Source organism: Gorilla gorilla, chromosome 10 (genome assembly GCF_029281585.2).
Source record: "Gorilla gorilla gorilla isolate KB3781 chromosome 10, NHGRI_mGorGor1-v2.1_pri, whole genome shotgun sequence".
In the NCBI taxonomy this organism is placed as follows: domain Eukaryota; kingdom Metazoa; phylum Chordata; class Mammalia; order Primates; family Hominidae; genus Gorilla; species Gorilla gorilla.
This window is the reverse complement of record NC_073234.2, coordinates 17,535,049-17,562,369: the sequence shown is the minus strand read 5'-3', so window position 1 is coordinate 17,562,369 and position 27,321 is coordinate 17,535,049. Positions and strand designations below refer to the sequence as shown.

At 45.8% G+C, this 27,321-nt stretch overlaps 1 protein-coding gene across 1 annotated transcript in view; it reads left to right on the top strand.

Annotated features, from left to right (window-relative positions):
* The first annotated feature begins 4,910 nt into the window (after positions 1-4,910).
* Positions 4,911-27,321, top strand: part of CACNA2D4 (calcium voltage-gated channel auxiliary subunit alpha2delta 4) — a 126,237-nt gene continuing 103,826 nt past the window's right edge. Inside the window, exons 1-6 of the mRNA XM_063693749.1 lie at positions 4,911-5,189; positions 8,480-8,561; positions 10,272-10,388; positions 13,446-13,505; positions 15,322-15,484; positions 15,735-15,866. Of these exons, the coding sequence (XP_063549819.1) occupies positions 4,963-5,189; positions 8,480-8,561; positions 10,272-10,388; positions 13,446-13,505; positions 15,322-15,484; positions 15,735-15,866 (781 nt within the window). The 5' untranslated portion in view covers positions 4,911-4,962. The remainder of the gene's footprint in view (positions 5,190-8,479; positions 8,562-10,271; positions 10,389-13,445; positions 13,506-15,321; positions 15,485-15,734; positions 15,867-27,321) is intronic.

The window sequence follows — 27,321 nt, the reverse complement described above, 5'->3', positions numbered from 1 at the left end:
TCCTGGTTTTGCCCCGGGCAGCTCTACAGCACCCCACACACACCTCTTTTTTCTCTCTTCTTTTAAAACATTGTGCTAAAATACACGTAACTCCAAATGTACCATCGTAAGCATGTTTTAGCTCAGTGGTGTTAAGTACATTCACGCGCTTGTGAAACCACCGCCACCTCCATCTCCAGAACCCTTTTCACCTTGCAGAACCAAAGCTCTGCACCCACTAAACACTAACTCCCCACTGCTCCCTCCTCCAGCCCTGGGCACCCACCATTCTGCTTTCTGTCTCTGTGAATCTGAGAACCATGTATCAATGGAATCATACGGTATTCGTCTTTCTGTGACTGGCTTATTTCACTCATAATGTCCTCAAGGTTCATCCATGTTGTAGCGTGTGTCAGGATTTCCTTCCTCTTAATAGTTCATCATGTGCAATACCACGTTTTGTTTGTTTGATGACACTTGGATTTATCCATGATCCATGTCCATCCGTGGTGGACACCCGGGTTGCTCCCACCTTCTGCTGTTGTGAATCACACTGCAATGAATAGTGGTGTACGAATACCACAGAAGGCCTTCGTGATGTCCTGTGTCACTTGAAGATGAAATGAGCCACCGGAGACACATTCGTAAAATGAACGGGAAATGAAAGCCTTTGCCTGGCTACACGGGGGTTTCCAAACTGACCCTGGGGCCCTGGGGCTCCTGTTCAAAGGCCCCAGAGAGCGGAGGCGGAGACAAGCAGGACTTGGCCCAAGCGCCCTCACCTCCACCCAGAATCACCCCCCTTTCAATCCCTCCTTCATTCCAATCATATTTTTATTTCCTTGTGCTGAGGGACTGGGCATACAGCAGGGACAAACAGCCCGCAGGCCCTGCCCCTTATGGAGGCTGCGTGCTAGAGGAGGAGGCCTGTATATGGCACGTCCCATGATAGCCACTGAGGAGAAGAAAGATGCTGCGAAGAAGGACAGGGAACGTCAAGGGTCGGGCCAAGATGGTGGATCTTGTAGCCAGGAAAGTCTTCACTCATTAAAAAGGTGATTTTCAAAAAAAAAAAAAAAAAAAAAAAAAAGGTTTTTTAATGGAGAAGTAATTCACATGCCGTAAAATTCTCCATGTTAAAGTTTGCAGCTCAGTGCCTGACAGGCTATTCACAAAGCTGTGCGTCACTGCCCACCGCTCTCTCATTCAAGGACACTTTCATCATAAAAGGTGGCGTTGAAGACCTTGAGCTGGACGTCTCCTGCTGGCCCCTCCGAGTGCTCTCCCTGCCCTGGGGGGCTGTCCTGGGGGGGAGCGGGGGCACGTGGATAAGTTCCTAAGGTTCCCCAGGTGGGGGCACCAGCAGGAGAGCGGGGGAGGCAGAGGGTGAGTGGGTGTCCACGGCCCCAGCCCTCCCATGGGACTGCTGTGGCTGGCCGCATCCCTTGCCTGGCGGCCACAGTCCCCCCCATACAGCCTGTTCTCTCCAGGGTACAGTGGCTTTCCCGTCCCCGTCCCCGTCCCCCTCCCCGAGGCTTAGGGGCTAGCTCCCGCGGTTTCCAGCCCTGGCCACTGCAGTGTCCCTGCAGGACTCCATCCACACCTCTGTAAATAGCCTCTCTGTTAAACTCGTCTCAAGCTGCCCGATCCAGGGGTAGCAGCTCTTCCTGCAGGAAACCCGACGCCGGACCCTGATGGAAATGAGGCAGCGGGCCACGCAGGGGGCAGCAGGCGACACAGCCGCAGCGCGGACTGCAAGCTCAGGGGTCAGCCGCGCCGATGGGGGGCGCGCCTGAGGCACCCGAGGAGCAGCGGGAGCCCGCGCCCAGAGAGACGCGGTCAGGAGAAGCCAGCTCCAGCCAGGTAAGGCCTCGTGACCGTGAATTTGGTGGCATTCGTCAGCTTCTTAAAATTTGTAATTTGGAATGATTTTTAAAATCAAGCCAGCTCCAGCCAGGTAGGGCCTCGTGGCTGTGGTCAAAGCTGTGGCTTTTCCTCTAAGGGAGATGGGCAGCCCTGGGGGCTTCGGAGCAGAGGGAGGGAGCCACAGGGTCTGACTTACATTTGAAAAGAGCCTGCGGTTGCTGCATTAAGAATAGATGATGAGAGGCAGGGTGGGGAGGCCCGGTACCAGACAGGGGCCCGCAGGAAACAGGTGGGAAAGCTGGCTTCCAAAGGACTCCCTGGAAAGGTGTGAATGTAGGGGACGCAGGATGCAGCCCAGCTGTCACCGCCTCCTCCACCAGTCAGGGAAGGAAGCCGTCGCTGGAGCCTGAAGGGGAAGTGGGCAGAGGCAGCCGCCTGGAGGCCGGCGGTGGCCTTGGGCTGAGAAGGCCTGGTTTTGAGGCTTCCTGAGTACGTCTAAGGGGCGCACAGGACACAGGCCGCCAGTGTGCCTGTGAAGGACGGAGCTTTCCAAGCCGCTGTCACGCTTGACACAGTAGAGGGAGGCGAAGGCTTTCCGGACGGGGTGCTGGAACCCTGTGGGGGCAGTGGGAGCTTGTATAATGTGGGAGTGGTTACCCATAAAAGAAAAATAATGCAAATCACAGGTACAAACATAAAAATAAAAGTGAATATTTATTATTGAAAGCAGGATCTCGAGAGATATTTGCACACCCGTGTTGACAGCAGCATATTTCACAGTAGCCAAAAGGAGGACACCACCCCAGGGTCCATCGATAGAGGAATGGATGCACAAAGTGAGGTCTATCCACACAATGAAATATTAATCCATCATTGGTCACCCTCAAAAAGTAAGGAAATTCTGACCCACGCGGCACCGTGGGCGAACCTTACCGACATTGTGCTAAGTGAAATAAGCCAGTCATGGAAGGACAACTATGTGATGACTTCACTTCTGTGAGGTCCCTAGAACCGTCAACATCAGAGACACAGAAAGGAGAGTGGTGGCCGCCAGCGGCTGGGGGAGGAGGGAACGGGAGCTAGTGTTTAATGGGTTCAGAGTTTCAGTTTTACAAGATGAAAGAATTATAGAGATAGATGGTGGCGAAGGTGGAGCAACATGATAAATGTATTTAATTACACTAAACCGAACACTTAAAAAGATGATTAAGATGGCACATTTTATGTTATATTGGGCCACAATAAAAAAGTTGGAAAAAGGTGAATATTTATTTAGTTTTAAAAATCATTCCAAATTACAAATTTTAAGAAGCTGCTGAATTCCACCAAAGGCACAAAACCTAGAGAAGTTACATTCTTTTTATGTATTGACTGCCCAATGTGCCTCTGTAGTATTTTTTCTAAATGTGTTTGATTTGTAATCCTCAAAACATGTACAAAATTTATGTGAAATTAAGGCATTCATAGGAATCATTTAGATGCCTTTAAAAAATACATTGTATTCAGCCACAAAACTGTGCCACCAGATTACTCTGACACTACAGCACTGACTTATTGATGAATCTGTGTAGGAGTTTTGTCATCAGAACACTTGCTTCTGCAAGCATTTCTCTGCGTTGGTGGCAATTTTGCTTACCATTTTGCTGGAACCACCAGATTTTGTGAAGACACAGTGCACCAGTTACACTAAGAAAATAATCCGATACGGGGACTGCATAAAATCTATGACTTCACCCCCGGAGAACCCATGTGGTACTACTACTGGTTTGGGCTCACAACACAAGAATTTTGATCAATTCTAATTTGTGTAACTCTCATCAGAACACAAAGCAATGTACGGTGTAATTATATTCTTTCAATATCCACTATTTTCCTAACAGGAGAGAACTTCTGTCCTGGCCAGGTCTTGGTGAGAACCAAATCCTCCACTAACAATGTTACCTGTGTGGCTTTTTGCAGATTTTCTGCAGATGAGCTCCTGACTGTTACTTTGCCCTCCCCACCACACATGGCCAGGGTGGGTGTGGCAGCGTGCGCTCGCATCACGGCCCAGCCTCTCTTGCTGTATCTGCTGGTGGGATGTCCTGTGGGATGAGTGTTCCTGGAAGCCCTGCCTACACTCAGCTGGAGGTAACTTCTCTGTACAAAGAAGTCACTGTGAGCCATGTCAGCATATCCCACTAAGCCCAGATTAAGTGTTTCCCCAGCTCACTTTCCTCTTAACTGGATCCCCCAAGTGCCCTCAGCCACCCAAACATCATCCAACTAAGAGTCCATCAGACGGAAGAGAAGTTGGGATGGAAAGAGACAGACAGTCTCAACCGGTTATGGTTAAACTGTCTCAACTTTTGCATATTTTACAAAAACATTTGGCCACAGGAACACATTGCTAGGGCGTCTCCGGGAAAGGGGGGAGTCTGTGGATTCAGGGGTCCCGAGGCTTCATCAGTTGCACAGCAAATGCGTCCCCAGCCCCGCCCACGAGCAGCTGAGACGTGGAGGCGTGGGTCCACTGACTTCAACTATGACCTATGACCTGTCCCAAGGGCACCAGGCCTGGAAACACCAGCCAGAGTCCCAGCTCTGCCCCTGGGACTCCCTGGGCCTCAAGAGCCTCTGCCAAGCAGGGATGAGGACACACCCCCACCTCAGGGTCAACAAGAGATTTGTGGGTCAATCAGTACTGTGCAAACTCAGCTGCTGTCCTCTGGCCATAGTCACAGCAAGCCCTTCCTGGGTCCAGAAGGTGGTTCCACAGGAACAGGGCTGCCTCTTTAAAGCAGAGGGGTGCACTACAGCCCTGAGGGAACCAGCTGCAGTTGTGGTAATCTTGGGAGGCAGCTCCCCACCCCCTGCCACCCCCTCCCTGCTGTCAGGAGAGGATTAGAGGAGAGGCCAGCGGATTAAAGGGTTTCATGTTGCCACAAACTCTCCCCCAGTCCCTGTCTCCGAGGCCTGCTTGCTAGGTGGGGCGACTCTTCTGTGAGCTGCAGCTGTGGGGCAGAGAGAAGCCCTCCCCACCCAGGACTGAGAGGCTGGAGACCCCAGGCTCGCCAGGGCCCGGAAGACAAAGGCCTGGGGCGTCCCTGGGGTCTGGGAGGAAGGCAGACAGAGCTCATGGTCTGTGGCTGCTCTGCCCTCCTTCCCCTCCCCAACCCCAGGCCCACCATGCCTGCAACCCCCAACTTCCACGCAAACCCCAGCTCCAGCAGCCGCTGGATTCCCCGCCAGCCAATGCCCGTGGCCTGGGCCTTTGTGCAGAAGACCTCGGCCCTCCTGTGGCTGCTGCTTCTAGGCACCTCCCTGTCCCCTGCGTGGGGACAGGCCAAGATTCCTCTGGAAACGTAAGCATCACGTTCAACCCCACCCCAAAAACCCGGTCACTCTTTCCCACTTTCTTCCCGGGCTGGGCCTCCATCCTCTGCCCACTCCTCCCGCCCCTGCCCTCCCTCTGGGCTTTTCCCCAGTGGCTGTGACTGACCACTCTCTTGCTGTAAAGCCCTTTGCTTCTCCGGCCTCCTCTTTCTCCTCCCAAAAGCTCTGTGAGTTCTGGAGTCCCACGTGCCCCTCCCCAGGAGCCAGATGGCTCTAGGAAGAACTGATCATCAGGGCTGCTGTCTTCCTGGCCTGACAAGCAGCTTCTGGGACACCTGAAGGGCGGGTGCTCCTTCAGGATAATCGCTGAGATGAGGCAGCCTGGAGGAGCCGGGTTATCTCACCATCGCAGCTCCCCGGAGCATTTGGCAGGAAATGCGTATTTTGACATTCCAAAAAGGGGAAGCAGTTCCAAACCCACAGAATGTCTCATGCACACAGGAGGTGGCTTGTCCAGGAACTGGGGAAAAAAATGGATTTTGGTGGCCGCGGTCTTCCCTTTCTACACCTTTCTGCCTCCTTCCAACCTTGATTCTCTAGCCGGCCATTAAGACCAGCTCCAGGAAAGAACCCGGTATCAGTCATGTGCACCTTGGTGTACATGTAAATTACTGTGCAACCTCTCCGGGGTGTCTGTGTTTTAGGCCCTAGCTCTGGTGGTCCTAGGAAGGAAATTTCCAATACATGTGGGGAGCAGAGCCTTCTAGACTGTAGGTGCTACAGACCCCATCCTGTTTACTCCACCTGCTTGAGCCCAGCACCATAGCCAGGCCACCAACAGAGCCATCTGCCAACTGCATGTCTTAGCAGGAGTGGGGACAGGGAGCCTAAATGACACACTGTGCCTGTGCTTAGCCTTTGCTGAGCAGTGGATTAGGCAGCAGCATTTCCCATCGAGCCGCATAGCTCTCCTTGTTCCCTGCCTGGGACGGAGCTGGGCGCTTCACAAATGACACCGTTAGTTTACAGAGCCGTTCAGTGGGGGCTTATTTTTATCCCTATTTTGCAGCTGAGGAAACAGAGGCCCCGAGAGGTCAGGTGACTTCCCCAAGTTCACAAGGCCAGGAAGTGAAGGTGCTGGGATTTGAACTCCTGTCAGCCTGGACTGCACTTTCACCATTACACCCACCGCCAGCCCGTAACGCTATCTGTTGCTGCAGGAGAGGTTCAGAACAATTTTCGTCCCCAGAACACACACCAGCTGATAGGAAAGGGCCAACTCCAGGAGTGGGCTGAGGGCCAAGTCAGGGTGGCTGGAATCCAGGCCTTTAGGGAGGCGGGCCCCAGCGACCATCTATGCAGAAGCCCTGGGTGCTGCCGGAGACAACAGCCTGCACACAGCCTCATCTGCCTGCCCAGGACTCGGCCCCACCTGTCCTCACTCCCACCGAACCTCTCTTCTCAGTCTTTCCCTCCAGCCGGGCTTCCACCTCCTCCCAAGTCTGTTTCCACAGGGTTCCCAAAGCCCTCCTCATGCCCAATCCAGGAGACATTCCTGGCCTTGTCTCCCCAGACCCTGTTGCTTGGGACACACAAGCCCCCCTCTCCTTTTATCCCAGTGCCTTGACTTCCATGGCACTGCGCTCCGCTGGGCCTGCATGGGCACGGCTTATCTCTGCTGTCCTCAAGTGCTCCTCCTCCTCTGCCTGCCCCTGAGGTGGGGGGTGCTCCCCAGCATCTGTCGACGCTCACAGATCTCATGCTGCACACTCTCTTTGAGAGAGCCCTCCTGCCCTCACGATTTCAGTCCCTACCTTTGCATTAATGACTCCCAGCCCTGTCTCTACCTATTAGACACATACCCAGTGCTTATGGGCAGCTTTTCCTAAACATCATGTGAGGTTTTAAATTCAGATTTGTGTCTTTCAAGGTAAAACACAATTGGTGCCTTCTAGAGTTGTGCAGTGCACAACCTGCCCAATGGCACTTGGTAGCTCTACAACGGGAACCTCACATTCAACAGAGCCCAAGGTACACACATCACCTTTCACCCTCCTCAGCTTGTTCCCCTGACCTTCCTGATAGTCTTAATTGTATTCAATAACAACACCATCAGGTCAGCAACCCACACTGGAAACCTGGAAGTCATGTTTTATTCCTCCAAGCTCTTCTGTACTCCCGACCTAGAATCCTCTTCCAGACCCCTTTGCAGGCTAACCTCTACCAAACTTCTAACCCGGAGCTCAGATCTCCCTCCCCGAGGAAGCCTTCCCTTATACCACTACTCCTCCCCAACCTTCATGGGCACCTTCAAACATGTACTATGCTACCCGCATGACAAAGCTGTCCCTGCAAAGGTGGGGACTGTGGGGTGGCTCCAGGCTGCCACATGGTAGGACCTTGATAAACATTGGTTGAGTGATGACTTGATCTTGAAAGGATCGCACAGGCAAACCACTTCCGCTCCATCTGGAGAGGCTCATACCCAGCCCTGTGTACCTGCCCCCAGGACCCCACCAGCCTGGCCAAGATGGTGGGATTGTGGTGCATTTCTGGGGCGTGGGCGAGAGGTCGGGGCTCCCCACTAGGCTGCCTACACAGAGGGTGAGGTGTGGCCTCCTTATGCCCTCCTGGCCTGCCCTGCCCTCAGGCTCAGCAGTGGCAGCTCAGAGCCTTTTCCTTCTGTGCCCTTGCCTCATGCGTTCTCTGAGGTTTCAACAGAGGGTTCGGCAGCCCCCAGTGGCCTTTAGTGGAGTGCACTGGAGGGAACGATTTATTGAGAGGCCACAGCTGTGGCTATTCAGGTTGTCCTTTGTCCTCAGGGTCCTCCGGCCCTGGCCTGAGGCTGTCCACTGCCTCTCCCCTCCTTCTCTCCTCTCGGTCCGCCACTCTCCAACCAGAGGCCCTGGAAGCTTGGGGTCAGGCTCAGTCCTGGGCTCGTCAGCCCGGCCCCACGACCCTCAGCAGGAGAACCTGCCGAGGACATTCAGCACACAGCAGTGCAGCCGCTGGGTCCTGAGGGTTCTCCACGTCTCCTGCCCAGGCAATGGCTGTAGCTTTAGGGACAAGGAGGAGGGACAGGTGCTCTTTTGTGTGTTTCTGGGCATATGTCATGTGCGTGTACGCATATGTATGTGTGTGTACGTGTGTGTGCATTTCTTATGCATTATGTGTCTGTGTGTTGGAGTGTGCATGCATCAGCAGGTGTCTGTGTGTAGACACTTGCTTTCTATGTGTGTGAACCCATATGTCTACGTGTGTGTTTCTGTATTTGTGCGTGTACGTGTGTGTATACGCGTGTCCTTTCATTGCCTGGCAGAGTGAAGCTATGGGCTGACACCTTCGGCGGGGACCTGTATAACACTGTGACCAAATACTCAGGCTCTCTCTTGCTGCAGAAGGTCAGTCACCCCCTTCCAGAGAGCCCGCCGGGTGGCAGAGGGCAGTCAGCCATCGAAGCCCCCAAATGCCGGTGCTATGAGGGGCCTTGGGCATCCCATCAAATCGGTTTATTTCAGATGGGGACACTGACACCCAGGGAGGTGAATGATTTTCTCAACTCCCAAAGCAGGGCAGTGGGGGTGGTTCGGGGGCGTGGTCAAGAGCATTGTGTCAGGTCCTCAGGGAGCAGAGGCCAAGGTGGAATTAGACCTGCCGATGTACTGGGTGGGGGTGGGGTGAAGAATAAAGGAGACACGGAGGGAGTGGATGGAGTGGGATGCAGGCCTAACACCTGTGATGCTAGCGGAGACTTGGAGGGCACGTGCAGGGCCCTGGGAGCTGCTCAAGCCGTAGAAGGTGAAAGGGCTGTGGCCTCTGCACAGGGAGAGCTCCCCTACCTCCAGCTGTCAGCCCCCCAGCCATGTCCAGCATCCGCCCCCTTAATATGCATTGCTTTCTGTGCAGATTTATGGCTGGCTGGTCTTCTTACCAGGTTATAAACAACTTCACTGTTCTCTAATATTTGTAACTCCCCAGAGCAGTTCCAATGGCAGCTCACCCTTCTCTATTATTGCCACTCACTAAGAGCTTCATCGTCATGACTTCATTCCCACCACCAATTCATGAGGCACCTTTTCCGTATCACAAAGATCCTGAATCCCAGGCTCTTATGCCTGCATGTGACCACATGTCCCTGCTCAACTGCCCTGCCCACAGCCCCCAGGCCTGTCCCTGGTGGAAGTAAGAGGAGCCAGGGTGGGCGGCTCCCCGGGCCCCCACAGGCCACTGTAGCGATGACAGCTAAGGCCCCGCCTGCCCCTCACAGCACGCTCTATGCTTCAAAGCACAATCCGGGGAGAGGAGCATAGAGCAGTATGGATGTGGCCGTTTGGGGTAAAAGCATTCTGTAAAATCTATGCATTCTAGAACATTCACTAAAGCTATGTAAATGTCACATCTTACAGATGAGGAAAGTGATTGACTGGCTTGCCTGTGGTCACACGGCCAATACATTGCAGAGCTGGGTGAATAGACATTCACAATACACAGTCAGTGAGAGCTGGTCTCCCCTGGGCCCAGAGAGAAAACCCAAACCCCATTCCAGGCTTTCCTGGGCTCACTGGCAGTTGTCAGGCAGCCATCCTCAGTGCCTGGAGCTGCTGAGCTCTGCTGGGACAGTGGGAATTGAGGTTCACATCCATGTGCACGGGGGCACTTTCATAGCAAGATGCCTCTTCTGGGGCATTGAGGAAAGGTGAACTGATGCCAGGGGTGGTTTCACAAGCCCTGGGATGCAGCGTGGCTCTGCACAAAGGACATGGCTGGGGATGCCTGAGAGACCTGGCCCCATCAGGGGTCACCTGCTCACCTGGCTGTTGACCTTGGTCAAGTTCACTGACTTCTCTGAGCCTCGGTCTGCTCCCCTGTTAAGGCTATAACTGCAATGCGTCTAGAGCACCTGGAACAGAGAGGACATTTGAAGAGAGGCAGCTATTCTATCACTGGGGATGTTGTCCAGGGAGGAGAGGGCTGGGCCTCACCCTAGTTGAGTAAACCAGGCTCTGTGTGCCGGAATGCATCTGTGGAGAGGTTGGAGGCCATGCATACACAGGTGCAACTATCCTGGTACAAAACCACGTGCACGCATCTCTCCGACTTTCCCCAAACAGAAGTACAAGGATGTGGAGTCCAGTCTGAAGATCGAGGAGGTGGACGGCTTGGAGCTGGTGAGGAAGTTCTCAGAGGACATGGAGAACATGCTGCGGAGGAAAGTCGAGGCTGTCCAGGTACTCCAGGCCTGTGATCTGCAGGGCGTTTCTCCCCAGCCCCACGACGCAGGTGGCAGAGTGACCCTCCCGATGTCATGGCCCTGCATCCTCCCCCCTCGTGACCCTCTCCTATCTTACAAGATTCCGCCTTGTACCTTCGTTAGCCAAAAGAACCCTCACTCCAAGAATCCCTGTGAAAGAGGAAATGACAGGAAGCAAGAGGAGAGGGGAGGGGCTGGGGTCAGAGCTCTGCCCCGAGGCGGCCATGCCCAGCACTGCCAGGTCAGCCTGCAGCATTGTGAGGAACTCTGAGTCACCAGGCCATACCCAGTGACCGGTACAGAGCACTGCACGGGGTGAGCACCTAGGAATTGCTTTGGGAATGGATGGACAGACGAGCAGAAGGAGGGTGGGAGTCGAGCTGGCTGGAGCCAGCAAAGCCAAGCTCCCCCCTCCCCTCTCCTCCTCATCTGTCCTCATTCATCCCTTACCCTCATTCAGCCATCAGGACCCACCTTCATGGCTTCCAAGTGCTCTGAGGGCCACCCGGGCAGCAGAGGTGCTTACACGGATGGGCCTTGTGCCCAGGTGACTCTGTTACTGGACATCCACCAAGCCTGGTGGGGCCCAGGAGAAACAGAAGCTTTCCCCTTCTCTGGGGTGAAGTGTCTGCACTGAGGCCTATGGGAACCTGGATGGTATAAACCAGTAGATACAGTGTGGTTGGAGAGACACAGTCCTCCACTCCATCCAGCCAAGAATCGGACCATCCAAGACCAGTGCTCTCCCTGAAAGGACTCGTAAGACCAGCCAGGAGAACAAGGAGAGAGGAGATCGGGAGTGATTGGCTGGATTGGGAGGCTGAGGCCAGGGCCAAGCAGCAGGGGAAGGGGCAGATAGGGCAGGCGAGCTGCGGCCTCTCCAGTGTACTGTCAGTGTACCCCACCCCCATCACAACCCCCACTCTGGGAGGAGGCTGGGGTCAGGGTTGCTGGGGCCTTCTTTCCCACTTGTTATAATGTGCAGCATTTCTGCAGGCGTAGGGGCAAGGGATCTTAGCATCAGGAACCAACGAGAAGATGCCTGGGGACTCAAGAGCCTATCCCGGGTCCCTGAATCACACACCACAGCAGGAAAGCACTAGCCTCACACACAGCCTGGCACCCGCAGTAACACCTGCCTCTTTCAATCAGTGAGCGTTGTGTAAACAGCCTCCTTGGATCAAACACAGTGGGGTATGAGACTCGCCTGACTTCAGGTGTCGGTCCTTGTGTCACTAGAGCAGTGAGCAGTCCTGAGACACCCCCAGAGGCTGGGGCTCCAGGCTCCCTGTGCCCTTCCACAGCCTCAGAGACCAAAGAAGTGCTGCTCTGCAGACTTTCTCTGAGCACCGGTCCCTGCCCCTCCTGTGGGTGGTGTATGGGGGCCTCAGACCTTCCATGAGGGTGCGCGTGGGAAGTTTCCTGCAAAGCCTCCCTGAAATGAGCTTTCCCCTGTGGGATTTCCTTATCCTAGGATCTGTGTAGGCTGAGAGTGGGGAGGCAGGAATTATCCTACCCAATTTATAGTTGTGTAAGCAGAGGACCAGAGAGGCTTAGTGGCTTGGCCCTGACAAAGCCAGAATAGGATCTTGGGTCCTCTGACTCCCAAAGCACTTCCCCGACCCTGACTTCCCCCGACACTCTGCGATGCTGGCCTGCTCTTTAGAAAAAAAGAAAAAAAAAATTGTGCCAGGCACGGTGGCTCACGTGGAAGGCACTTTGGGAGGCCAAGGCCGGCAGATCACGAGGTCAAGAGATCAGGACCATCCTGGCCAACACGGTGAAACCCTGTCTCTACTAAAAATACAAAAATTAGCTGGGCATGGTGGTGGGTGCCTGTAGTCCCAGCTACTCAGGAGGCTGAGGCAGGAGAATCGCTTGAACCTGGGAGGAGGGGGTTGCAGTGAGCCGAGATTGCACCACCACACTCCAGCCTGGGTGACAGAGTGAGACTCCATCTCAAAAAAAAAAAAAAAAATTGTATTGCGGTAAAATACAGGTGACATAAAATTAACCATTTTAAAGTGTATAATTTAGTGGCATTAAGTACATCCACAATGGTATGCAACCATCTCCATCATCTGGTTCCAAAACTTTTTCATCGCCCCAAACAGAATCTGGATACTAAGTAAGCAATCACTCCCCTATCCCCTTCCTCTTAGCTCTGCAACCACTATTCTTTCTCTCTATGGATTTGCATGTTGTGGGTATTTCACATAAATGGAATCATACAATACGTGACCATTTGTACCTGACTTATTTCACTTAGCATAATATCTATAGGGTTCATCTGTGTTGTTCCATGCATCAGTACTTCACTCCTTTTCAGGGCTGCATAATATTCCATTGTGTGCATAGCCCACATTTTGTTTATTGGTTCATCAAATGACAGATATTTGAGTTGTTTCCACCTTTTGGCTTTGGCACGCACGCATATTTTAGTAGACTTTATTTTTTAGAGCCATTTTAGGTTCACAGCAAAATGTAGAAGAAAGTACAGTTTCCATACATCCCCTGTTGTCACAGCCTTCCCCGCTATCAACATCCTGCATCCATGGTAGATTGGGTATAATCAATGAATCTCCGTTTTCCCCAAGTCCATAGCACACATTAGGGTTCACTCTCGTACATTCTGTGGGTTTGCAAACATGTGCAATGACATGCATCCACTATTACAGTATCAGACAAAAGAATTTCACTGCCCGAAAAATCCCCAACCACTGGCAACCACTTATCTTCTCTATCTCCCTAGTCTTGCCTTTTCCAGAATGCCATGTTGTTGGGATCACAGGTGCATGGCCTCTGCCGATGGGCTGCTTTCACTTAGCCATATGCATGTGCTTTTTGGCTGTTGCGCATAGTGTGGCTGTGAATATTCGTGCCTAAGTTCTTGTTTGCATCCCTGTTTTCAATCCTTCTGGGCATACACCCAGGAGTGGGATTGCTGGGTCACCCGGCAACTGTTTCACTTGCTGAAAACCCACTGGGCTCCTTTTACCCATTCTCTCCCTACCTCTGTGTTCCCATCTCTCAGAATCTGGTGGAAGCTGCCGAGGAGGCCGACCTGAACCACGAATTCAATGAATCCCTGGTGGTGAGTCCCACTCCTGGCACTGGTGCCAGAGGGCCAGGATCGCCTGAGTACCAGATATGGGGGTGGCGGCGTAGGGTGGCGATCCACTGATTCCATAGACATTTACTGCTTACCCCTCACAGGCACAGCAATGTGCTAGCCTCTGGATCAGAACTTGTTCTTGACCTCAAGAAGCTCACAGTGCAAATAACTCCGGTATAAAGCACATCACAAGTCACTACAGATGGGTGGATGGAGCCTCCGGGGAATGCAGGCTGGAGAAGAGGAGGTCTGCCCCAAAAGTCCTGCAGACAGGGCGGCCTGGGGCTGCGCCCAGGGCTCATGGGGGATTTAGGCAGGCAGGGCCTGGAAAAGGGGCCTTTGGTCACAGCAGAAAGAAAACACAGAAATAAGAAAACATGCCCGGGCGCGGTGGCTCACGCCTGTAATCCCAGCACTTTGGGAGGCTGAGGCGGGTGGATCACGAGGTCAGGAGATCGAGACCATCCTAGCTAACACGGTGAAACCCCGTCTCTACTAAAACAATGCAAAAAATTTAGCAGGGCGTGGTGGCGGGCGCCTGTAGTCCCAGCTACTCAGGAGGCTGAGGCAGGAGAATGGCGTGAACCCGGGAGGCGGAGCTTGCAGTGAGCCGAGATCGCGCCACTGCACTCCAGCCTGGGCGACAGAGTGAGACTCCGTCTCAAATAAATAAATAAATAAATAAATAAATAAATAAACAAACAAACAAACAAACAAACACCAGGTTGGTTGAGGAAACAGTGGGACCTGGGCCCTGTGTGTCCCGAGGCTGGTGAGGAAGGCAGTGGCCTTGGACAGTTAGGTGAGGGGGTGGGGGGAGCCTTGGGTGTCAGCGTAGGAGCCTGAGCCTTTCTCAGCAGGGAAAGGCAGGTGCAGAAGGCTTGAGCAGGGCAGGGACGCGGCTGGGAGTATGCGTGGAAGGCCAGCGCGGGCCGCAGTGTCGTGAGGAGGAGCCGGGTGTGGGGTGCAGGAACCTGGCGTGGGAGTTGGCGTGGGGATGTCCGTGAGGCAGTCCGGTGTGGGAGTTGGCGTGGGGATGTCCGTGACGCTGTCCGGCGTGGGAGTTGGCGTGGGGATGTCCGTAAGGCAGTCCGGCGTGGGAGTTGGCGTGGGGATGTCCGTGACGCAGTCCGGCGTGGGAGTTGGCGTGGGGATGTCCGTGAGGCAGTCCGGCGTGGGAGTTGGCGTGGGGATGTCCGTGACGCAGTCCGGCGTGGGAGTTGGCGTGGGGATGTCCGTGACGCAGTCCTGGGGGGTGTTCAGGTGTGAACCCGGTCGTGTGGAGGAAACGGGGCCGGGGCTCCGCCCTCCAACGCCGCGTTGGAGAGGCCGAGGGCAGCTGCGGGACTCGGAACCTGGGCCCTGTCTGAGGCCAAGGCTGCAGGCCCCAAGATTGCGCAGGCTCCGTTCTGGGGCTGTGGGACCTTCCTGGCCTGCGAGAAGTGGAGGGGGCTGATGGGCTTTTTGTCTCTACCTGTCCTTGACTCCGCGGCTGCCTGTCTCCACTCTGCCTCGGCCGTGTCAACACACGCTGCACCAAGTTGGGGACTGAGGCAGCGGTCAGGACAACTGTCATCAAACGTCGGCCTCACGCCTCTCCGCGCCGGCCTCCTGGATATTTTTGTCCCGAATCGCCCTGATCAGTGCCCAGCGCGCCGCCGCGGGTGCTTATGTAGACTCTGATGGCCGCCCGGCCCCGGCCCTCTCGTCCTCTCACCTGCGCCGTTTCTCTTCCTCTCTCTCCGCCTGTCCCGGTGCTCGGGCCGTCTCCGTGGGCCTCACCCGTCCACCCCAGTTCGACTATTACAACTCGGTCTTGATCAATGAGAGGGACGAGAAGGGCAACTTCGTGGAGCTGGGCGCCGAGTTCCTCCTGGAGTCCAATGCTCACTTCAGCAACCTGCCGGTGAACACCTCCATCAGCAGCGTGCAGCTGCCCACCAACGTGTACAACAAAGGTAGCCGGCACGCTCAGCTCAGGCACACTCACCAGGCACGCCCACCTAGCACACCCACCAGGCCGTCCACCAGACACGCCCATCAGGCACACCCACCAGGCACGCCCACCAGGTCGTCCACCAGACACGCCCACCAGGCACTGTCACCAGCCACGCCCACCAGCCACGCCCACCAGGCACACTCACCAGGCATGATCACCATTTTCCTGAGAAGTTCTACAGGATCATAATCTATAATCTCACCCTTCAGACCCAGATATTTTAAATGGAGTCTACATGTCTGAAGCCTTGAATGCTGTCTTCGTGGAGAACTTCCAGAGAGACCCAACGTTGACCTGGCAATATTTTGGCAGTGCAACTGGATTCTTCAGGATCTATCCAGGTAAGGACATGGAGTTGCATCTCCCCGACCTTCTGGGATTCTTCTCTGGAAATAAGACAATAGGGGCACTGAAGATGGACCCTGGGACTCAGGTCCCCAGTGAATGGGGCTGGTCCTCCTATCCCAAAGCATCTCCAAGCCCACACTTTAGCCCTTCTCACTGCATGATATGCACATATTAAAGGGCTGTGGAATGGATGAATGAATGAATGAATGAAACCATCAAACACCATGAAACCAGTCAATGAATGCCTACATGAAGCTCCTGTCCCATGAAAAGTACTTTGGGAGATACAAAGAAGGATAAAACAATTCTTTACCTTAAAGACTTTATGTCCCAATTGGAAAAATGAGGTGCACTCGCCAAGAGTGTTCAACAGCAATCCGGAAAATGGCACAGGCCACACTCTGTGGCTAGTGGCCAACTTAATAGAGTCCATCAATAAAAATAGAAAACACAGAGCACAAAGTTTCCAAGAGTTCTACCTCTTTTTGATTCCCATTTAAAATAAGTCAGCTCTCCATTTCACCCCAACCCATTTTTATAGTTTAGCACACAGTCCAGGAAGTCTTAAAGTTATCCCACTTTTCTGAAACAGGAAACCAGAAAGGCCCGAGAGGACTCCACTGTGTCCACAGGCTGGAAAGTCAATCTCTCTCTTGGAGTGCAAAGGGAACTCAGAGCTCCTGCAGTTCCCATAGTTGGCATTGTGTTCCTCTGCCAGAATTCACAGCTAGCTATTGTGGCTGTTTTGGTTCTCTGGAGCTTCAGTGAATAGGTTTATCCTTCTTCCATGCAGCAGCTCACATGCCCCTCTTGTCTACTCCAGGGTGGAATTCCTGTAAATACTCCTGCCACATCAGGGCTTCCAGAGACACCAACTTATATGTAAACAACACAGTCCAGATGTGAACGCATCAGTCAGTAGAGAGAGGCCATTTCTCACTATTTTGAATTGCACCATTTTTATTGTTGTTGAGTTTTAGGAGTTATCTATATATTCTGAATATTGATCCCTTATCAGATATGTGATTTGCAAATAATTTCTCCCATTCTGTGGGCTGCCTTTTTACTCTGTTCATATTGTCTTTTGATGAACAAACTTTTAAATTTTTTCTGAAATCCAATTTGGTTATTTTATCTTTTGTTTTCTATGCCTTTGGTGTCATACCCAAGGAATGACTGCCAACTCTAATGTCATAAAGTGTTTCCCCTATGTTTTCTAACAGGAGTTTTATAGTTTTAGGTCTTACATTTCCGTTTTTAGTTAATTTTTGTATATGGTATTTGGTAAGAGTTCAACTTCCCTTTTTTCATGTGGATACACAGTTGCCCCAGCTCCATTTGTTGAAAAGACTGCCTTTCTTCCATTGAATGGTCTTGGTACTCTGTCAAAAATCATTTATTCATATATGTGGGGGTTTATTTCTGGGATTTTTATCCTATTTCATTGGTCTATATACCTTTCTTTATGCCAGTACCATGCTGTTTTGATTACTGTAGCTTTTCAGTAACTTAAAAATCAGGAAGTGTGCCTCCATCAGTTTTTCTTTCCCCCCAAATTGTTTGGGCTATTTGGGGTTTCTTGAGTTCCATATAAATTTTAGAATGAGTTTCTCTTGCTCTTTGAGATTGTAATAGGGATTGCAATGAATCAGTAGACCACCTTGGGCAGTACTGACATCTTAACAATATTAAGTATTTCAGTCCATGAATATGGAATGTGTTTCCATTATTTCTGTCCTTAATTTCTTTCAGCAGTGTTTCATAGTTTTCACTGTACAGGTCTTTCACCTCATTGGTTAAGTTAATTCCTAAGTATTTTATTCTTTTTGATGTTATCATAAATAGGATTTTTAAAAATAATTTCTCAGATTGTTGACTGTTAATGTATAGAAATGCAACTGATTTTTGTGTGTTGAGTTTGTCCCCTGATACTTTGCTGAATTTATTTATTAGAACTAACGGTTTTTTGTGGAATCTTTAGGGCATTCTACATATGAGATCATCTGTGAACAGACATAATTTTACTTCTTTCTTTCCAGTTTGAATGCCATTTATTTCTTTTTTATGCCTAATTGCTCTAGCTAAAATTTCCAATATTATGTTGAGTAGAAGCGGCAAAAGTGGACATCCTGGTCTTGTTTTTGATTATAGAGAAAAAGCTTCTAGTCCTTCACCGTAGAGTATGATATTTGGGATGTGATTTTCCATATATGATTTTTATATCAGTTTCATTCTATTGCTAATTTTTTGAATGTTTTTGTCATCAAAAGATGTTGAATTTTGTGAAATGCTTTTTATGCATCCATTGGGATGGCCATGGAATTTTTTCCCTTCATTATGTTAATGTGTATATTACCTTGATCAATTTTCATATGTTGAACCATCCTTGCATTCCAGGAATAAGTCCTATTTGGTTATGATGTGTAATCCTTTTAATATGCTCCTGAGTTTTGCTTGCTAGTTTTATGTTTTATCCATGCTGCCAATCTCTGTGTTTTGATTGGAAAGTTTAATCCATTTATATTTAAAGTAATTACTGTTGAGGGACTTATTTCCGTCATTTTGCTATTTGTTTTCTATAAGCCTTAAGCTTTTTTGTCCATCATTTTCTGCATTACTGTCTTCTTTTATGTTTAGCTGATTTTTTATAGGGAAACATTTAAATTTCTTTCTCATTTCCTTTTATATGTATTCTATAGTTATTTTATTTCTGGTTACCAGAGGGATTACATTTCACATCTTAAAATTATAACATTCTAATTTGGATTTATAACAGCTTAACTTCAATAACATACAAAAACTCAGCTCCTTTACAGCTCCTTATCTACCCACTTTGGTTGCTGATGTCACAAAATTCCTTCTTTATACATTGTGTGCCCAAAACCACAAACTAATAATTATGTTTTTTTAATTTTTAATTTTTGTGGGTATATAGTATGTGTATATATTTATGGGGTATATGAGATATTTTGATATAGGCATACAATGTGTAATAATCATATCAGGGCAAATGGGATATCCATTGCCTCAAGCATTTATCCTTTGTGTTACAAACAATCCAATTATACTCTTTTAGTTATTTTAAAGTGTAAAATTAAATTATTACTAACTATAGTTACCCTGTTGTGCTATCAAATACTAGATCTTATCCATTCTTTCTATTCTTTGTACCCATTAACCATCCCACTTCTCCCCAACCCCATTGCTACCCTTCCCAGCCTCTGGTAGCTATTATTCTAATTTTTATCTCTATGGGTTCAGTTGTTTTAATTTTTAGCCCCCACGAAAAAGTGAGACATGAAGTTTCTTTATGTACCTGACTTATTTCACTTAACATAGTGGCCTCTGGTTCCATTCATATTGTTGCAAATGACAGAATCTCATTCTCTTTATGGCTGAATAGTACTCTATTGTATACATGTACCACATTTTCTTTATCCATTCTTCTAATGTTAATGGACATTTAGATTGTTTACAAATCTTGGCTATTGTAAATAGTGCTGCAGTAAACATGAGAGTGCAGATATCTCTTCAATATACTGATTTTCTTTCTTTTAGGTAGATACCTAGCAGTGGGATGGCTGGATCACATGGTAGCTCTATTTCTAGTTTTTTGAGGAACCTCAAAACTGTTCTCCATAGTGGTTGTACTAATTTACATTATTATCAACAGTGTATGAGTGTATGAGTTTCTCCAAGTCCTTGCCAGCATTTGTAATTGCCTGTTTTTTGGATACAAGCCATTTTAATTTAGGTAAGATGATATCTCATTGTAGTTTTGATTTGTATTTCTCTGATAATCAATGATGTTGAGCATCGTTTTATATACCTGTTTGCCATTTGTCTTTCTTCTTTTGAGACATGTACATTCAGATTTTTTCCCATTTAAAAATCAGATTATTTGATTTTTTTTCCCATCGAGTTGTTTGAGCTTCTTATGTATTCTGGTTGTTAATCCCTTCTCAGATGGATAGGAGTTTGCAAATATTTTCTCCCATTCTGTGCATTGTCTATTTACTTTGTTGATTGTTTCTTTTGCTGTGCAGAAGCTTTTTTAACTTGATGTGATCCCATTTATCAATGTTTGCTTTGGTTGCATGTGCTCGTGGGGTATTACTCAGGAAATTCTTGCCCAGTTCAATGTCCTGGAGAGTTTCCCCAATGTTTTCTTTTAGTAGTTTCATAGTTTGAGGTCTTAGATTTAAGTATGTAATCCACTTTGATTTGATTTTGGTGTATGGTGAGCGATAGGAGTCTAGTTTCATTCTTTTTCATATGAATATTTAATTTTCCCAGCACCGTTTATTGAAGAGACTGTCCTCTCCGCAATGTGTGTACTTGGCACCTTTGTAGAAAATGAGTTCACTGTAGATGTATGGATTCATTTCTGCATTCTCTATTCTATTCCATTGATCTATGTGTCTGTTTTTATGCCAGTGCCATGCTGTTTTGGTTACTATAGCTCTGTAGCATAATTTGAAGTCAGGTAATGTTACTCCTCCAGTTTTGTTCCTTTTGCTCAGGATAACTTTGGCTCTTCTGGGTCTTTTTTGGTTCCATATACATTTTTGAATTGTTTCTTCTATATCTGTGAAGAATGTCATTGGTATTTTGATAGGGATTGCATTCAATGTGTAGATTGCTTTGGGTAGTATGGACATTTTAACTATATTAATTCTTCCAATCCATGAACATGGAATATCTTTCCATTTTTTGTGTCATCTTCAATTTCTCGCATCAATATTTTATAATTTTCCTTGTAGAGACCTTTCACTTTTTTGGTTAAATTAATTTCCAGGTATTTTATTTTATTTGTGGTTATTGTAAATGGGATTACTTTCTTGATTTCTTTTTCCGATTGTTTGCTGTTGGCATATAGAAATGCTACTGATTTTTATATATTGACTTTGTCTCCTGCAACTTTACTGAGTTTGTTTATCAGTTCTCATAGTTTTTTGGTGGAGTCTTTAGGTTTTCCTAATATAAGATCATATTATCTGCAAACAAGGATAATTTGACTTCTTCCTTTCGAATTTGGAGTCCCTTAATTTTTTTCTCCTGTCTGATTGCTGTGGGTAGGTCTTTTAGTACTATGTTGAATAATGAAAGTGGTGAAAGTAGACATCCTTGTCTTGTTCCAGATCTTAGAGGAAAGGCTTTCAATCTTTCCCCTTCTAATATGATACTAGCTGTGGGTCTGTTGTATATGGTTTTTATTATGTTGAGGTATGTTCCTTGTATACCCAGTTTTTTTAGGGGTTTTACCATGAAGAAATGTTGAATTTTATCAAATGCTTATTCTGCACCAATTGAAATGATCATACAGTTTTTTCCTTCTTTCTGTTGGTAAGATGTATTATATTGACTGATTTGCATTTGTTGAAACATCTTTGCATGGAATAAATCCCTCTTAGTCATGATGAATGATCTTTTTAATGTATTGCTGTATTCAGTTTGCTAGTGTTTTTATTGAGGATTTTTGCATCAATGCTCTTCAGGGATATTAGCCTGTAGGTTTTTTATTTGGTTGGTTTTTGTTTTGGTATGTCTTTGTTGGGTTTCAGTATCAGGGTAATGCTGGCCTTGTGTACTGAGTTTGGAAGTATTTCCTTCTTCTCTATTTTTCATAATAGTTTGAGTAGGATTGGTATCAGTTTCAGTTCTTTTTTAAATTTTTGGTAAAATTCAGCAATTCTGAAGCCATCAGGTCCCAGCCTTTTCTTTGCTGAGAGACTTTTTATAATGACTTCAATAGCATTGCTTGTTATTGATCTGTTCAGGTTTTGGATTTCTTCATGGTTCAATCTTAGTAGGTTGTATGTGTCTAGGAATTTATTCATTTCTTCTAGGTTTTCCAATTTATTGGCATATATTTGCTCATAGTAGCCTCTAATGATCCTTTGAATTTCTGTGGTATCAGTTGTAATGTCTCCTTTTTCATCTATGATTTTATATATTTAAGTCTTCTTTCTTTTTTTCTTAGTGGAGCTGAAGGTTTGTCAATTTTGTTTATCTTTTTTAAAAACCAACTTTTCATTTCATTGATCTTTGGGTTTTTTTATCATTTCAATTTCACTTATTTCTGTTTGATCTTTATTATTTCTTTTCTTCTACTAACTTTTGGTTTGGTTTGCTTTTGTTTTTCTAGTTCTTCAAGATGTATTGTTAGATTATTTAAAGATTTTCTACTTTCTTGATGTAGACACTTAAAGCTACAAACTTCCATCTTAGTACTGCTTTTGCTGTATCCCACAGGTTTTAGTATGTTGTGTTTCCATCATCATTTGTTTCAAGAAATTTTTCAATTTCCTTCTTAATCTCTTCATTGACTAAATGATTATTCTAGAGCAAATTGTTTAATTTCCATGTTTCTGTATAGTTTTCAAAATTCCTCTTCTTGTTGAGTTCTAGTTTTATTCCATTGTGATCAGAGAAAATACTTTATGTTATTTCAATTTTTTTGAAATGTTTTAAGACTTATTTTCTGGCCTAAATGTACTCTATCTTTGAGAATGATCCATGTGCTAAAAATAATTTGTATTCTGTAGCCATTGAGGGAAATGTTCTGTAAATATCAATTAAGTCTATTTGGCCCGTAGTGCAGATTAAGTATGATGTTTCTTTGTTGATTTTCTCTCTGGATGATTTGTCCCAATGCTGAAAATGGGGTGTTGAAGTCTCCAGCTGTTATGTATTGGGGTCTATCTCTCTATTTAGCTCTAATAATATTAGCTTTATATATCTGGGTGCTCCAGTGTGGGGTGCATATATATTTACAATTGTTATATCCTCTTGCTGAATTGACCTGTTTATCATTATCTAATGACATTCAAGGAATGGAATTGCTAGGCCCTAAGATATGTGGGCATTCAACTTTGAAAAGAAAATTCCAAATTGGTTTTCCAAAATACTCACACCAATTATATTCCCACAAGCAATGAATAAGAGATCCCATTGATGCACAATTTATCTAACTCTGAATGTTGTTAAAAGTTTTTTGTTGGCCAGGTGCAGTGACTCATGCCTGTAATCCCAGCACTTTGGGAGGTCAAGTCAGGAGGATTGCTTCAGCCCAGGAATTCAAGACCAGCCTGGGCAACATAGTGAGACCTCATCTCCACCACAAATTTTTTAAAAATGAAAATTAGCCAGTCGTGGTGGTGTGCACCTGTGGTGCTATTCAGGAGACTGAAGTGGGAGGATCACTTGACCCCAGGAGTCTGAGGCTGCAGTGAGCTGTGATCATGTCACTGCACTCCAGCCTGAGTGACAGATCAAGACCTTGTCTCAAAAAAACAATTTTTTATTAATAATTCTTTAGTATAAAATAGTATTTCATAGTGGTCTAGCATTGCATTTCCCTGATCACTCATGAAGTTGAGCATTTCTTTATATGTTATTAGCTGTATGGATATCCTCTTTTGTGAAATGCATATTGTCTTCTGCCTACTTAACTATTGAATTTTCTAATGTTAACCAATCCTTGCATTCCTATGAGAAACCTAACTTGATTATAGTAAATTATCCTTTTATGCATTACTAGATTTGGTTTATTAATATTTTGTTTAGGATTTTTGCTTCTATATTTATAAGTGAAATGGTCGCTTAATTTTTCATTCCTTTACTATCCTTGTTAGGTTTTCAAAATTATACTAGCTTCATAGAATATATTTGGAAGTAGTCCCTCTTTTTCCGGTTTTTGGAAGTATTTGAATAAGATTAGAATGATCTTTTCCTCAAATGCTTGATAGATTTCATCTATAAAGCATATAGACCTGATGTTTTCTTATGGGAAGATAAAATTACTGCTTTGATTTATTGATCGCTTGTAATGCTAATGTGGCTTTCTATTTCTTAGAATTTGAAGTACTTTTATTTAGAATCCATCCATTTTATCTGACTTTTCAAATTTATTTGTATGAATCTATTATTCTCTTATTATCATCTTTTAAATCTCTGCTGTATCTGTAATTGTGTCCCCTTTTAATTTACAGTATTATGCATTTTTTTCTTTCCAATTCCCCATAGATTTCTCTATTTTGTTAGTCTTGTCAGGAATCATCTTTTGTCTCCATTGACTGCTCTTAACTATTTCTCTATTTTCTATTTCATGTATCTTAGCTCTTTCTTATGTTCTCCTTTCCCTTTCTTTGGGTTTATTTTGTTCCTCCTCCTGACTTCTTGAATGAGACACATAGCTTTAAGTTTTAGCCTCCCTGTATTTCTAAAATAAATGTTAAGTCTACACTATGCCACTAGAAGCTCTGTTTTTGCTGCATCTCACAGGTTTTGATTGGTAGTGAGGTTTTTTAAATTTTATTTTTATTTATGGCAAAATATATATAATATAAACATTTACTATCTTAACCATTTTAAGTGAACTTATTAAAAGTATCGCTGATAATAAGTGCATTTTCATTGTTGTGCAACAATCACCACCATCCATCTCCAAAACTCTTTTTATCTTGCAAAACTTTATACTTATTAAACAATAACTCTCCATTCTCTTCTCCCCCCAGCCTCTGGCACCCTCATTCTATGCCAATCTCTATGAATTTAACTATTCTATGTACAACATATAAGTAGAAACATACAGTATTTGTCATTTTGTGATGGGCTTCCTTCACTTAACATAATGCCCTTAAGGTCCATCCATGTTGTAGCATATGTCAGAATTTCCCTCCTTTTTGAGGCTGAATAATATTTCATTTTGTGTGTATACATATATATGTACACACACACACACACACACACACACACACAGTTGTGGGAATGTAAAAGGATGCAGCCTCTATCACAAGGGTTCCGACTTTTCTAAATCCTTGCCAGCTTGTTATTTTCTGCAGTTTTCTTTTTGTTTAGTTTTTTTTAGTTTTCCTGGTAGTAGCCATCCTAATGGGTGTGAGGTAGTATCTCATGGCAACTTTGATTTGCATGCCCTTAGTGATTAATGACTTTGAACATCTTTTCATGTGCTTATTGGCCATTTGCTCATCTTTGAGAAATATCTGTTCAAGTTCTTGGCTCATTTTTAAATCAGGTGTTGTTTTGTTGTTGTTGTTGAGTCATAGGAGTTCTTTGTATATTCTGAACATTAACCTCTTGTTGGATTGATGATTTACAAATATTTGCTCCCATTCTATGAGTTGCCTTTTCACTCTGTTGACTGTAGCCTTTGATACTACAGGTTTTTAATTTTGATGTCCAGTCTATCTATTTTTTCTTTTGTTGCCTGTAGTTTTGGTATAGAGGTAGTGTTTTAATTATCATTTGCTTCTAAATATTTTGAAATTTCTTTGTGATTTCTTCAATATTTCAGTTATTTAAAAGTGTGTTTTTAAATCTACAAATATGGGAATGTAGAAAAATATTTATATTTACCTTTTTATTCTAAATGTTTAACTCAGTTGCTTTGTGGTCCAAGAATTTGGTGCATATACTATGTGAAATTAATTTAAATTTATTTTAATGGCCGAGTATGACATCAAGTTTTGTAAATATTCCATATGTGCTTGAGAAGAATATGTGTGCTCTCATTGTTGGATGAAATCTTCTATACATGCCATTAGATCAAGCTTGTTAACTGTATTGCTTAAATTTTCTGTATCTTTGCTGATTTTATATTTGCTTGATCCTTATTAACTCCTACAACACTTTTTATTTTAATGTGTATTTTGTCTGATAGTCATAGAGTGACACCAGCATGCTCATGCTTAGTATTTACCTGATATATACTTTTTCCTCTATCCCTTTATTTTCAAACTTTCTGTCATTTTAGCCATATCTGTTGAAAATAGTTTATAGCTTTTAAATTTTTATCCAAACTGGCAATCTCTTTTACTAGTTAGCAAGTTAAGCATATTTGCATTTATTGTGAACATTGGTATATTTGAATGTGCCATCATCTTATTTTTACTGATACATAATACTTGTACACATTTATGGGAATATGTAATATTTTGTTATATGCACACAAGGTGTAATGATCAAGTCAGAGTATTTGGGGATGTCCATCACCTGGAATATTTATCATTTCTATGTGTTGGGAACATTTCAAGTCCTCTCTTCTAACTATTGTGAAATATACAATGCAGTGCTAACTATAGTCACCCTACTCTGCTATCAAATATTAGAGCTCATTCCTTCTATCTAATTGTATGTTCGTGCCCACTAACCTTCCTCTTTATTCCTCCCCCACGCACCCACACACATTTCCCAGACTCTGGTATCTGTCATTCTACTCTCTACCCCCATGAGATCAACTTTTTTAGCTCCCACATATGAACGAGAACACGTAGTGCTTGTCTTGAACTCGTGGCCTCAAGTGATCCTCCTGCCTCAGCCTTCCAAAGTGCTTGGATTACAAGCAAGAGCCACCGCTCCCGGCCCAGTGTTTGTTTTTCTATGCCTGGCTTGTTTCACTTAACACCCTCCAGTTCATCCATGTTGCTGCAAATGGCATTTCATTTTTCTGGCGGCCAAATATTCCATTCTGTGTATATACCACATCTCCTTTATTCATCTTTTGATGGACACTTAGATTGATTTTGTATCTTTGCTATTGTGAATAGTGCTGTGATAAAGATGCCAGTGCAGGTATACCTTTGATAAACAGATTTCTTTCCCTTTGGATAAATTCTAGGTAGTGGCATCATATGGTAGTTCTATTTTTAGTTTTTTGAGAAATCACCATATTGTTTTCCATAGTGGCTATACTAATTTACATTCCCACCAATGGCATATGAGTTTCTTTTTCTCTGCATCCTTGCTAGCATCTGTTTTGTGTGTGTGTGTGTGTGTGTGTTTATTAATAGCTATTCTAACTGGGATGAGATGATATATCTTTGTAGTATTGATTTGCATTTCCCTCGTGATTCGTGATATTGAGCATTTTTTCATATATCTATTGGACATTTGTATGTCTTCTTTTGAGAAATGTCTATTCATGTCTTTTGAGAAATGTCTATTCATGTCTTTTGCCCACATTTCAATGGGATTATTTGTTTTGTTTTGTTTTGTTTTTACTGTTGAGTTGTTTGAGTTTGTTAGATAGTCTGGATATTAGTCCCTTGTCAGATGAATAGTTTGCAAATAATTCTCTCATTCAACAGGTTGTCTCTTCATTTTAGATTGTTTCCTTTGCTGTACAGAAGCTTTTTAGCTTAATAGAGTCCCATTTGTTTGTTTTGTTTTTGTTGCCTGTGCTTTTGAGGTCTTATCCATAAAATTTCTGTAGAGACCAATGTTCTTAAGTATTTCCCCTACGTTTTCTTCTAGTAGCTTTATAGTTTGGGGACTTACATTTAAGTCTTTAATCCATTTTGAGTTGATTTTTGTAAATCATGAGAGATAGGGATCCAGTTTTATTCTTCTGCATATGGAAATCCAATTTTCCCAGCACCATTTATTGAACAGATTGTTCTTTTCTTGTTGTATGTTCTTGGTGCC